Genomic DNA, 14148 nt, shown 5'->3' with positions numbered 1-14148 from the left:
GAAGGGATTGTTGCCGTTTGCGGACTCCTGGAGCTCTATATATTAGATAATTTAGTATAATAAAATTATCTATGGGTATTTATATAATATTATATCTAATATCACGGCCAAAAGCTATATGCGCCTCGGTTGACATTATGAATCATAAATACTGTGTCTGACGTCTCTGGTACTTCCACAACAAGTAAAGACTGGTTGAGAAGAATTGGGGCAAAGGAACTTTGGCTTTGACTCTCTGAAGTCCATGAACCGCGACATGAAGGAGAAGGGGATTGTACTCCGGAAGCTGAGCAACCGGACTGCCGCCGAGCTCCCCTCGCCGGAGCAACCGGACTGCCGGCAACGCCGGAGCAGCTGGACTGCCGCCGAAGCTTTGGCGTCAGTCCGGCCGCCGTCAAAGCCGTCCGGCTCCGGCAGCTCTGGCGGTGTACTCCGGGAGCTGAACTGCCACCGATGCTTTCCGGGTGCTCCGGCGGGTGTCCTCCGGGAGCTGAAAAGTCTGCCGGTGGTAGCTTGGCGGCAGTCCGGCAGCTCAGCTCCGGGAGTACAATCCCTTTCTCCTCCATGCCTCCTCCTCCGGACTGCCGCCGAAGCTTCGGCGGCAGTCCGGCAGCTCCGGCGGAGGGAGCTCGGCGGCAGTCCGTCAGAGAAAGGGATTGCACTCCCGGGGCTGAGCTGCCGCCGAGTTCCCAAATACAGTGCCATGATTGTGAGTGGCCAATACCAGTGAAATTCAGTTTCACAGTCCCAGAATTAATACTAGGGTTTTGCCTGGATGTTCGATAGTTCATTCATGGTGGTCAAAGTCCATTTTTAATTGGCTGTCCTTTTAAAAACCTTTTTCCTTTTAAAAACACCTGTTGGGTTAGACAAAACCATTTAAATTGAGTGGAACTAATGTTCCTTGTCAATGGCTGAGTAGAGCAGTATTGAGTGCAGCGCATTGTCTGGTGTAATTTGTAAACGAAAAGACCACATAAATGCCCAACTCGAATCAATGTGAAAGTGCAGTTTTGGTTAATTCAACACCGTACGAGCTGCCTGCAGTCTGCTGACAACGTTTCAGGGTCCATCATAATGGACTTATTTTTGTTAAGAGTTTTGCCAACAATCAGTTTTGCCTTCGACACAAAGTGTCAAAGGCTTTTACTTTAAGTATGCCTACTTTGATAGCTGGCTAGTTTTCATGCAATGTAATGACCGCCATATAATTGAGTGGTTAGAAGCGGTAATTGTTATTGGCTAGGAGCTTCCTCTCAAGAAAGGTGAGACTTGGAAGTAAACATCTTGAGCATCGGCACATACAAGCCTTTTGAGCTAACCCAAGAAAATACAGCTCCCCTTATTGTTGGCCTTTTCTAGCAACACAATGAAACAGTAATTGTATGGTGTTGGAGGCCAGTGTATTTCAGATTGCAGGAGACTGATAACTTGGCCTGCGCCCGGGCACACACAATGGATGCTATGAGGAGGGAGGCGGGGAGTTGTCTGCGGTCCAAACATTCAGTTTAATCTTTTCCCTGGTTTCAGAGGCACTTTATTGCCACGTGAATTGTTTCCCCAAACAGTGGCCTTTAAATAGACCTTTACTTGGTCTAATAACCACTTCCTAACATTCAGATAGATGGTTGTTGGCAGTAATAATTGTAATAATAGTATTTTCTCCTCTAATGTAGGTATTTTTAAACGTGGCTGTGGTCTTAATGGTTATGTACGTGCATGTGGTATTGAGTGTTGGTTTTGTGAACAGAAATCTAGATGAAACGCATACAATCAGCCAGCAATTTCGTTCACGGCATACTAAACCTCTGTAGCACTTTTATCCCATAAGCAACAGATACGACCACATTACTTCAATGAAACATCTGCTTACCACCGGTTTATAAGTCTGTTACTGGATTAGTGACACGATAATGCCCCAACATTCGGTCTCTTTCCTTCCAGAATCTGTCCAAACTTCCTGTTCCAGTTTATGCACTTCTAAGTTGTTGGGTTTAATGAATTGGTTCACTGGATTTAGTTAAGCAACTGCAAATAACTTTCAAGTGGTGAGGGATTACTTGTGCAAGGGGCTGTTTTAACTGTTTGAAACTTGGTTCACTATGGTTCGTCCACCTTTTAAGCTAAACTCCATAGCATTTGTCGCCAGGCTTGTATGGCCAGTAGCTTTCACCCCTGCTTACACATTCTGTGGATCAATATGGAACGAGGATGCTGACGGGCAATATTCATCAATAATTAACAGGATGCCTTTCCACCACACTGTCCTCTTATGCCTCGATCATAGCAAAGAAAGAGGAAAAGAGAAGAGAGATAATGAATAGAATGATTTTAAGGGAATCACAAGATGGTCATGCCACTACCAGATACGCATAATTGTGCTGCTTTTGTACTTTCGAAAAGTGGACGTGAATATAATTAAAAGTCATTCCTGGCATTAATCATCACCCTATATATTGGTGGATGGATCAGTGTTGACCTGGATCTATGAGTGCTTAAAAAAAGAAAAAAAGAGAGAAAGCATGATCTACTTTCCCAGTGCTTCAGAGTCTGTGCGTTTGGTACCACACAGGGCTGGCACACACTCACCAATATTACAGTGTTCTTTGGATGTGAATCACTGTCGAGTGTCTACTTATTGTGCCGCTGCAAATGCCTCAGCCTACACAATGATGTGCACAGCAGTATTCAGGTGCCTAGCGGGGGGGGGGTCAGCACTAGACTGCTCATTATAATTGCTCCCTTGGTCGTGTTCTACGCCGAGACCATCGCAGGCAGTTACAGGAAGCAGCCTCTCACTGAAATATAGATGGGGGGCTGTATAGTCGCGGCACACTTATGTCCTCATTGTGACTCTCACCTGAAGCAGAAGCTAACGGATCTCTGCTTCCCCAAGTGCACGCTTCAGTGATCCCCCAAACGTCAAGATGAATACCGAGCAGGCCGGTCGAGCTACAGCTGGAGATGTGGACGGCTGCTCTCTGCCTGGAAAGCTCAGTCGATCGTTTAGTATGGTCATGTTTGAACATTGAAGATGATATAGCTGTGAATGACCAGATTCCAACAAGTTGGCTAATTCCAAATTCATCATTGTGCACTGGGCTAGCATTTACTTTAGCCACTGCTATTGACTTGCAAAGTTACAATAGCCTAGATACTGACCATGTGAGGGGAATACTTTGTATTACTTTCCAAAGATGTCCAATATGCTGCGATAGTCACTTATCCGAACAATTGTAGATTGCATGTACAGGAGCTAGGTTACTGTAACTGCATGCCAACGGAACTAACCCAGCAAACTCCCCTTCTGGACTGACGATAATGAATTTGGAATTAGGCTGAATGCGGGTAAGACATGCACTAATCTAAAGATATCGCTTGGCATTCGTTTTAATTGCACAAATTGCAGACAAACGCAAATATATCTTGCCAGCTTCCTTCTTCCCTTTTCTAAAAAAAAAAAAATCCTTTTACCTTTCATGTAATGGTTAGGTATTATCTATTTTAATGTAGCTGCTTAATATCGCTGCCCTTCTGTCTTGTAAATAAAAACAAACGACAAGGATAAACTCCACACAATAAAGTGACTGAAATGATCGTCCTTTTGGCCCACTCTCCCATTTTCAATTAGCAGGCTAATCAGGTTAAACAATTGGAGGACCATGAATGCGTCCCCCTCCGCTGGAGCAATGACGTATGCGGAGGACCAAATGAAAAAGGTGGGAGGGTAGTCATGGGTAATGGGCTGAAAAAGGAGGCATTGTTATCGCAAATGCTGGAATTAGCCCAAAGCAAAATCATTAATTAATGGTAATCTGGTTGTTCAACATTGCCGCTTTTGTTGCGGTCCTCAGGTCGTTGTCAGGTTTTCCTCGGTGTGCAGGCCTGAGTCTTATCACCGTAATAACCATGTATGAGCTGCCAGACATTCAATAACCGTATGTCCCTGTGCTCCTCACCCGCACCCTCGAGCCCAAAAACAAACTCTATTGACATTGGCAACAAATACCATTTTTGTATGACTAATAATTTGTATTTGTATAACTAATAATATGGAATCACATTTTAAAACGAAAAATGGCTGGCTTCTAACGCTAACTCTAAAAATAAGCACGCATTAAATACAGGTTAAATTGAATGGGTGGAGTTTTTCCCCATCACCCCGCGAGCTTATTTACTCGAAGCAAGGTTACTAAAATTTCCTATAATATTCTCCCCACCTCTTTGTGGATCGATGAAACTCCTGATTGCCACCCAGGGTGAGCAGGTTTCTGCCCGTGTGCCAGAGCCTGTGGGTTTGTCGGTCGGAGGTTTCCTCTGCCGTGGCAACCGTCTCGACGGAGGGACTGGCAGCCTCCACCACACACAGAGGAGAGATACAGCGGCTTGCTGGAGTCGGAGCATCTGTGGGTGCTGCATCCAGAGATATCACTAGCAGCGCTCAGAGCAGAATCCCTGGCGGACGAGAGGGGAGGAGCTGTCCAGGCAGGAGGCGGGATGCTATACAGAACGCTATACAGTAGTGTATAGCCGAGTGACAAGGGAGACGGAGAGAGAGAGAGAGAGAGTTGGAAGTAGCCGGCAAAGGAACGATGCGCAAGGCGACTCCGATTTGCGGATTAAAGTGCTGTCTGTGTTGCGGACTGAGGTCATGAATGAAAACAAGACCTCAGGAAGCCCGCTAGCTTAAAGAAAAAGAAAAATAACCTGTGGATTTACGTCAGCAACCTGAGGTGGTAGTGGTGGGCGGGGGCCGGGGTGGGTGGTGGCAGCGTTGGCTAGCACCAGGAAGCAGCCTGGGTTTCCATCGCTTCTTTCCTCTATTCCTCCCCTCTCTGGAGCTCCGGGCCACTAATGAGTGAGTCAATGTGTGGCTGTGGCTGCAGCTTCATCTCCTCACTGATGAAGAGGCTGAGTCGCACCGCGTGCTGCTCAGACCTCCTCTCCTGCAGCCACACTTCAGAGCAGCTCCACAGACTGGCCACTGACCGTCCACGTCTAGCCCAGGTAACCCATATCGCCTGCTCGCCCCAGATTAGACAAACCCAACGTTCTTCGGTGTTACGATAACTGGTGCCACGAATGGTCCCGCCATGTTGACCGTTTTTTTTGTTGTTTGTGGCGTGCAGAGTTGGATAAAGGGGCCTGCCATTAAAGGAGGTGTTGTCGTAAACGGCAACATCTTGCATGCTTTCTAGGGGAGCTGCCGTCTGAGCACTGATGCAGTAATTGATTCTTTAATGGAACCAGGGTTTTTAATGGGCAGTCACGCTGCCTTGACAACAGCCTAGACCGGCATTCAGAAGGAAAAGTCATTCTAACGCTTGGCTTCTCTATGCTTGTGATTTACACAGATTACTGCAAGCTCCTCAGCCAGACAAAATGCTCTTTTAATGGATCAGATTATTGTACATGTGTGTATGTGCTTGTGATCGTGTGAGGTTGATGGCTGTGTTTCTATGTGTGACTGCCTGTCTGGGCCTGTTCTCAATTGTGTGATGCTTTCCTTTCATCAGTCAGCCTGAGTTGATTCAGTTTTATTGCCCCTAATGCATGACTGCCTCAGAGGTTGATTGACATTGATTCAGACGCCTGTTCTCAGGGCCAACTCTCTATCATGATTTTCTGCTGTTGAGATTGTTATAACATATCTGTATGTTAGATAGTATTTGTCTTTATGTACCTAAAGTAGCTATCATGGGGATGTCGAGATGTCTCATGGGAAATTTACATTGACAGGTGATGACTTTAGATGTGCAATGTTCAATCATCAACTAAGGCAATCTTCAGGCAATTGTAAAGCAGGGTTTAACCCCTTATTGTTTGTAATAGTCTGTGTGGATTGGGCCCTAATGGAAATATTGGGCTTGGCTTGTGGGGAGAAGCACTTCCTTCGGTCAAGCAAACGGGGAGTTAAGGTTTCACAATGTTCCGCTGAGACTCCATAGGGCACTAGCTGAAAATAGACTCATCGATTAATAGCTTCTGTTGAGAAATGTAGACTCTTGGATACTTGTAGCCATTAGGCCTTTTATTTATAGCGGCGCTGGGCAATTGAGCCCCCTGCGTCATTCTATTCAATGCTTTTGTTTGTTAGTGGATGGCAGGATGAATATCATCATATTTGTATTTTTCAATTTAACGTGAATGTTTCCAGTCCGATGTTTTTTATGCGCCTCTTTTTATTTAAAGGAACCGAAACAGCTAAACCTTTTTTCTTTCCTGTTGCCGGTGAAAGTAAATACTGTCACGTTGGCAAAAACATTAACAGGAAAGCAATAGTTACATGAAATGTATTTCCCTCAGCTTTCATTTCTTGTAATACAGTTAAGAGCCTTCACAGAAATATGAAGGCTCGCCAGCACCAAGGATCACTTGACAACTCAGGTAACCCGTGTTTCCGTGAGACTAAGCACACAAACCGTCTTATATACACCTGTCGGAAAGGGCTGGAGTGAGAAAAAGGATTTGTTCTTGCGTACTCTATGAGGTGTAAATACACCCTTGAGCGAATGAATAGTTTCACTTCACAGAGCCTGTGTGTGTGTGTGTGTGTGTGTGTGTGTGTGTGTGTGTGTGTGTGTGTGTGTGTGTGTGTGTGTGTGTGTGTGTGTGTGTGTGTGTGTGTGTGTGTGTGTGTGTGTGTGTGTGTGTGTGTGTGTCATTCATTCACCTCAGCTTGGGATTGGACTGTGTCTTGAGTGCCAGTTTGGTCTACAACATTGACTCAAGTCCCAAACCATGTGTATCAGCAGCTGCACCCGGTACGGTCACTCTGCTGCCAGATAGCTGGGCACTAACTAAAAGAGCTAGTCCATTAATGCCATGCTAATTATCCCTGGGTAAAAGACAGGAAAACCTGCATGGTCTACGGTTTCAGCCGACTGGGCGTTGGATCAATAGACTTTCTATCTTGTAGACGAGCGCACTAGTTACTTAATTCACGGGTTTGCTTTGTTTTTGCTTCATGTTGAGGCCTAAATGATTTTGTGTCATATTTTTTACACTAATGTGGTGCGTGGGAGGTTGTTAGGAGGACGGTGCCATTTTTCCCGCTGACAAAAGCAACTCGGATGCTCTTTTTGCCTGCCTAACCCTATTAGTCGACTAATAGCCGTGGGTTTGGGGAGAACCTTCCCTCCTCCAGCTTCTCTCCCTCATGCTCCTGAGTCGTGTTATCTCTTGGAGAGAGCGAAAATCTCCCCTCCCCTGCCCTCCACACCTTCTCTGAGCCTCAGTTCGCTCCTACAGTAACCGCTTATATAAAGTGTGTCTGTGTGTGTGTGTGTGACCTTATATTAACACACCATGCTATTTTCTTATTCAGTTGTGGAAATGGGAATAAAGCAGTCAGCGGGATGTGGATTGTGAGATATGCCGTTGAAATCCGCGGGTTATTAAATCTTATTAGATTACAGTAAGAGGAAAAAGGGTAAAAACACACTGATCTGTTTTGTCTTGTTATTATTGCATAGCTGACTTGAATGAATTGCCCACTGGCTATCTTTTTAGTATTTTAAAGGGATAATATTACTGCATTGTGGTGCTTTCATGAGATGGAAATTACTTTTTCTTAGCACCAGCATGTGACCAGCATCCCCCCCTTTTCATTTATATTTTTTGTGCTTTCAGCTTCCTCTTCCTCTGTACACTACACATGGCTGTTTGACAATAAAGACAAACGCACTTCACTCCTCTGTGTACGAAACCAATTACAAAAAAATTACCTTTTTCCCCCGGTAAATGGCAGGACCCAATCTGAAGCTATTCATAGCCTTTCCTCTGCCAGGCTCACAATACCAGGCGAGCCCTCCGCAGGGGCTGCTGTGCAATCTGAGATAGGACTAATGCTCCCCAGCAAAGTGACGCTACCACAGAGGCAGGAGGAGACAAGGCCGATCACACAGGGCTGGAGACATGGCCAGCTCAAGGTCAAAGCCCCTTCACCAAGGAGTCGTCGATAGTCATAGTTGTCGAAGGAAGTGGGAAGAAATGCTTACACCCTGAATAAAATATTACAGATTGCGGGAAATTATTGGTTTGGGATCGTCACGTCCCAACTGGTCCAGGTTCTCACGGGCCTGTTTTTAACTGGTGACGTTGTTTCCCTGTGGAAAGGAATGATGACACTGGCAGGCTGTACAAATGGGTGTTTTTCACATCTATTAGAGCAGATCCCATATGGTGAAATAAGACATTACTAGAAACCCTGTCAAAACAATTTTTTCTGTAAACATTTCGGTTAGCTGCTCTGTTCAGCTGGAATAAACGGAATCGAATACGCAGACACACGATCTGTAAAGATGTGTCTTCAAACACACCTGTTGCCATGTGCTATTTTGGTCTTTGAGCTTATTTTTGTTAGAATCTGTTGCACATGAAGTATCTTTACAGTGTTCCTCAACAGACAGTGAGGCAAATTTGGTCCCATTGCCAATTGGAAAAACGACCACTCTCATTCTTTGATAAATAACTAGCAGCTGCGGTCATGTTTGATGCCAGACTGGTGAAATTCCTTTTGACCTGTTCGAATCCAGACATTTGTTATCTATTAAAAAATAACAAGGCTCAAAAAATGTTGTGTACCAGCGTGCACTCGCGCTAAGAATACCTGTCCGTGCATTGGTGTTGCAATGGTGTGGACATTTCCCCTACTGCTTACCTCTTCCCAGTATGTCTATTTAAAGAGGCTACACATGTATGTGGCCTGTGTGATGTAGCTGATTAAACGTCATAAGCCCTGTTTTATTGATAAGAAGCCTTATTTCAGCTAGTGTTCTCCTTTTTCTACCCTTTTTTCAGGATGGGCAATTGTCTGTCTCGGTATTTAACCCTCTGTCATTCAAACAGGAGTTTCCCACATATAAGACTGGCCCTAATGCATAACTCCAAAACTTTGAATGTTCGAACATTTGAATCGTTCCTCAATGTCTTGACACAATGTGTTGCACTTTCCTAGTGGAAATAGCAGCCTCCTAGAGGTTAAATCGCTGATTAAAGCCACACCTTTCGGTGATTATGGCCCATCCTTGCAACCCTTGAGTAATTTCAGTAGATCTGCAAGCATGCCAATTTATATAACTTTTATGCAACAAACACAAACACGGACCTACGGATTTCGTAGTACCCCTAATAATGGCAATATGACTGTGAACAAAATCCCACCGGTGGCACATCCAACACTGTGACAACGGTTACCACGGCAACACTACTGTCATTGTTTGCTAAATAGCAGGCAACTACTGCATTAAAATGAAGACTCGATCACTCATGGTAGCTTAGCTGGAGGAGGGCTTCACCCCTGCCTGGGATGAGAGGTGAGGCATCTGTTGGTTAAAAAGAAAAAACACTGAACTTTAATTTCCTGAAACCTGTCTTTTCAAATTCATGGGGAAAAATTGAAGAGCTGCTTCTTAATTTAGTTTTTTGACAATTCCATAGTAAGATAAACTAAAGGAGAACGGCTGTGTCAAATCTATAAGCCAACACTTCTCTGCCCATACATACATACCATTAGATAATGTGACATTTAAAACGCCTCTTTCTTGCAGAACTTCATCAAAAAGCCAGCCCTTGGCAAATGTCAGTAATGACACTGCCAGTGCCATCCAGAACATTTTCTAGTCTAATAGAAAAAACATTTGGTGAAATACTTCAGTGACGAGGACTTGGAGTCATAAAAAAACATTGAGCATGTTTGACATCATAAAGGCCTACTGGTGAACGCAATGTCAGTAGCAGTGGATTTAAATGATTTTAAAACTGCATGACTTGCTGAGGAAAACACTGCACGACACTTTCCACCAAACCTTCAGGTGAGCCCTAACGCAGGAACAACTGCCCGTCCTAGTTCTTTGCACATTTGAACCAGGTGCTGGCGGTTATGTCTGATGGACTGGGCTTTGTTTATTGGCTACACTCGGAGTTGGAATACCGGTAGCTTTCTGGGCTAGCCTCTGTCTGTCTGCATGTGTGGCAGATGATCCAAGACTCTAATGTGAAGCCAAACTGGCTCACTCCCACCATTCTAACTCGTCTTTCCCTATGTCGCTCGCTGTCTGTGTTTCACTTGCTGGCTCTAGTTTCTTCCTCTACCTAGGGCTCCCGGGCACAAATGCTAATGTCCATTGTTTTATTTCTGAGCCATGAATAAAGATGAACGGGGTTATTCTGGCTGTCTTTTAGAGAGTGACTGAGTGTGTGCGTGTGTTTGTGGGGAGGGTTGGGGGGGGGGGATGATAAGCGATAATATATCACTTTGCCGCGAAACAATACACTGCCTGGAAGAAATTCGCCTTGAGTAAACAACTCTTTTATGCGCTCCAACTTCTTTTGGTTTTTGGGCTTCTATATTATTCTACTGTCAAACTTTGAAATTTCAGTCCAAATTCATAAGCAGAACGATAACTCAATGTTTTTCTCTCTCTCCCCCTGCCTCTTTCTTCTGGTCCATCACCCTCTCTCCTTTTTCTTTGTGTCTTGTCTCCCCTCTACATCCACAGCATGCCAAGCCCTTCTCTTCGTCAGACAGCCTAGGGAAGGTTCAGGAGGTAGCAAGCTGGCTATTGGAAATGAACCAGGATCTGCTGTCGGGGGGCAGCAGCAGCAGGCGTCGGCGGGGCGGTCCCGGGGGTCCTGCGGCGCAAGGTAACGCCCCCTCGGCTGCCCAGACGCCCCAAGCAGCGGCTGAGGAGGGCGATGAAGACGAGCACATGAACAGGGTGGTGGTGGAGGAGGAAGAGGAGGAACAGCAGCCGCAGCAGCCCCAGCAGCAGCTCAGGGTAACGTCCTCTTTGGTTGTTAGCTTTTGATATGGAAGTGTTGACTTTTTGTTGTTATGTTTTTTTGGTGTCTTTTCAGCCGACGGGCTGAGAACGATCATTCTTGTGATCCACACGCATCCCGTCTTTGTTGTAAGCCCGACAAGACGTTGCATTGTGTTTCCCCCGGATTTTCGTGCAAACGTCTTGACTGTCAACCTACCCGAGTCAACTTTTCGGCATTAGTTCTTTGAGCGTTGATGGGTTTTTGGTGCTGTGCGCTCCCCGAACAGCCGCTGTTCCGTTTCCACCTTCAGGTTTTCGTATGTGAGGCTGCCTTTCATAGGACAGACGTTGGCGGTCTCCAGTATGGTTGATCCCGCTCTAAGCCTCTCAGTCCGTGTCAGGCTGCGGATGAAGCATACCTGTTTGATCTGCTTTCAGGCGGAGGTCGACGGGGAGCGGGAGGAGCCATGGGCGCCCGGCGAGTCGGGGGTCAGCAACGGCCGGCGAGACGGGGCCGGCGAGGAGGGGGGCGAGGAGCCCCGCCGCCAGGAGGCCCCCGCCGACGGGCAGGCCGAAGGAGGGGAGAAAGGAGCCCGCTGGATGTGGGGGGAGGACCGGCCGGGCGCGCAGGGCGAGCCGTCGGTGGGGGAGGACGAGGACGAGGAGGAGGGGGAGGAGGAGAACAACAACAGTAGCAACCAGCGGGAGGAAGGGGAGGAGAGGACAGAGGGGGGCCGGAGGGAGGAGGGGGACGAGGAGGAGGAAGAGGAGGACGAGGAGGAGGAGATGGACCAAGACAGTGATGACTTTGAACAATCTGAGAGCGGGAGGGAGGAGGAGGAGGAGGAAGAGGAGGACGTTGAGGGAGAGGATGGACTGCGCTCTCCCTCCCTCAGGAACAATCTTTCTGTCCACAGCCTGGACTCGGGTCGCACACACCAAAGCTCGCCTAACAAAAAGAAGGTAAGAATCGGGCTCCCTCCTCTCTATTTATTCATGACTTCCATCCCAGGGAAACTGCTGCCAAACTCGTGTTTTATGCATCCGGTTATTAGGTTTCTACATATTTTGAGGTATATGTATCTATTGATTTATAGAAATATTGATCTATATAGATGGATAGATCTAGTTTATTGTCAGACATAAACATATTTAGAACTATTGTTCTTTTGGATTATGTCCTCGTACATTTAAGGCAAGAGTTCCCCCTTGTGGTTGAAATTATTAACTACATAAAATATGTACCCTATGAAGACCAAATAAGTTTCAAAAGAGGCTCACAATTGAACCATTCATCTGCATTGGAACAGATCAGTTTTTCGGCTACTTGACGATATTCGGCCGTCTTCCGAAATGGATGAACGCAAATCATTTTCTTAAAAGCATAAAAGCCAGGGAAAATGTATCCTAGTTTGGTTTGAGTCTTCTCCATTTCTCAACACAATTGCATGCATGGTGTGTAAGAACTATGATTACATTCAATCTTTCCAGAAATTGGTCTTGGCATTGTTTAATTGACTTGTGTTTGCCATTACCAGTCCCCTTTATTCAGTCCAGCGACCACAGAGGCCTCCATATCTGGAATGCCATAACAAATTAAAATAGACCCGTAGCCTCCTCCACGTGCTGCTTTAGTCTTGGTGTTATTATAGTTGCCACGAAAACACATTGCCGGACATCAAAGGCTTGCAGATGGGTTGACCAGTGACAACTTAACACAAGGCTGCAGGGCTTGAAGGTGATTTATTTGTTGCTCTTTAACTGTATTCGTATGCTACAATGTATACTGTAGTCTACTTTCTGAGCCACTGATCCCTTGTGAAGAATGGCTGTCCTTCAGACCAGTGAGACTGAATGGAAAAAGTTAATGCACAGTAGACACTGCATAGTCTGTGTACCTGCAGTCTATCTGAAAACATCCGGTTTTACCCTATAGTTTCTATATCCACATTTAGAACCCAGTGAAGCATTAGTCATTATTTGATTTTATTACCTATGTGGCATCAAAGTCTCAGGTCTTTAAAATCACTCAACGGGAACCAAAAGCGTTAATGGCATGAATGTAGCCTCGGTAATTAGACTCACTTCCCTCTGATTCGGGTCGCGTAATGTTTATCGCGTTTGTCTTTTCTATGTCCCCAGAGTCATTCTTGAATTACCTGAAATTTGAGACTTGGCCAGAAATAAGGTTAAGTTTGTAAGTGCCATGTCCTGAAGAGAATACCTAAACAGCCTTTTCCTAAAAGTCCCTAATTGGCTGATTGCTACTTTTACGGACTGACACTCGACCACTAAACGCTCCTGGCGCCGTGGGCTCAGTGCATCAAGGTCACGACCCTTGGCTCATCCTGTTGCCTCTTTCTGCCCTGCCCCAGTGTCTGGTCGCTCCTGGACCTCCTGCTCTCCGGCTGCTCTCTAAATCCATGGCAAGCCTAACGCCGTGTTGAGCACCAGGGGATTGACGGACCATTTAACCCCATGACAGGAACCCTTGACCATTTCCTAGACAGGCAGCAGGCATGTAGGTTCAGGTAGAGGATAGGGCTCTAGCTACAGACAAAATTGCAGACATTTTGGTTTGAACAAGAACACGTGCAACCATATTTTCTAAGCGAGTACAAGCTGCTTATGCATGTGCGTTGTCGTTGGGAGTTCTCGCCCCCCCCTTGTGTCACCTCAATTCCCTTCACCGACACCCTATGTCCTTTTTGATTTTTGCACTGAGCAGATGTCCCTAAGCTTTCTATTTGAAGCCATTAAAAGGGCACGAATCATACGATATGCAGGGTTAAATGTCGTCAAAATGTTGAGTGGTGGGTTTGCAGGAGGGTTGTAGGATACTGGTGGCATAGAGCAGGTGTTGATGTCTATACAGGGCCGTATGCATTAGCTTCTGGAGTTTGAACTAGTTTGAATGTTTGATTACTCCAAACATTCAATTCATTTTGACTCCCAAGTAATTTTTTCCTGTATAGTTCAGTAATTTTAATAGAATGAGGCCTCGCATGAATAAATCTTGAAATTGACAGAGGCTAATTGCAAAAATATTGTGACAACCTTTTGAAGAAGAAAAAACACAATGGAATCACTCGTTTTTCATGATCGGCTGTTAACAAATAGAATAATCCGTAAATATATTGGCTTCCTTGGCAAGTGTGATATACTTAAACTGCCAGCAGCCTAGTAGATGATCTTGCTGATTACATACATAAATGTGTGCGCCTAACTTCCATATGTGTATCCTGGAAAGTCTGCAAGGAGATCCAAAGGAGAGCAGTTGGTGGGAGATTGAATGGGGAAACTGAACCACCAGCACAGCTTGTTTGAATGTCTGGCTCTGGGCACCAACGGTAATGTTTATGTCCATTTTGATCATGACTGT

At 45.6% G+C, this 14148-nt stretch overlaps 1 protein-coding gene across 2 annotated transcripts in view; it reads left to right on the top strand.

The window, feature by feature from the left end:
• Positions 1–14148, top strand: part of fbxw7 (F-box and WD repeat domain containing 7) — an 82606-nt gene that overhangs the window by 16948 nt on the left and 51510 nt on the right. Inside the window, exons 1-3 of one of the 2 annotated variants that reach the window (XM_056586381.1) lie at positions 4833–5007; positions 10503–10781; positions 11205–11729. In XM_056586381.1, the coding sequence (XP_056442356.1) occupies positions 4855–5007; positions 10503–10781; positions 11205–11729 (957 nt within the window). In that variant the 5' untranslated portion in view covers positions 4833–4854. Of the gene's footprint in view, positions 1–4832; positions 5008–10502; positions 10782–11204; positions 11730–14148 lie in introns of those variants that run through there. The other variant, XM_056586377.1, reaches the window with a different exon arrangement.

This window comes from Gadus chalcogrammus, chromosome 3 (assembly GCF_026213295.1).
Source record: "Gadus chalcogrammus isolate NIFS_2021 chromosome 3, NIFS_Gcha_1.0, whole genome shotgun sequence".
Classification (NCBI taxonomy): Eukaryota; Metazoa; Chordata; class Actinopteri; order Gadiformes; family Gadidae; genus Gadus; species Gadus chalcogrammus.
Note: the sequence above shows the minus strand (reverse complement) of the source record. Positions and strands in the feature narration are given on the sequence as shown.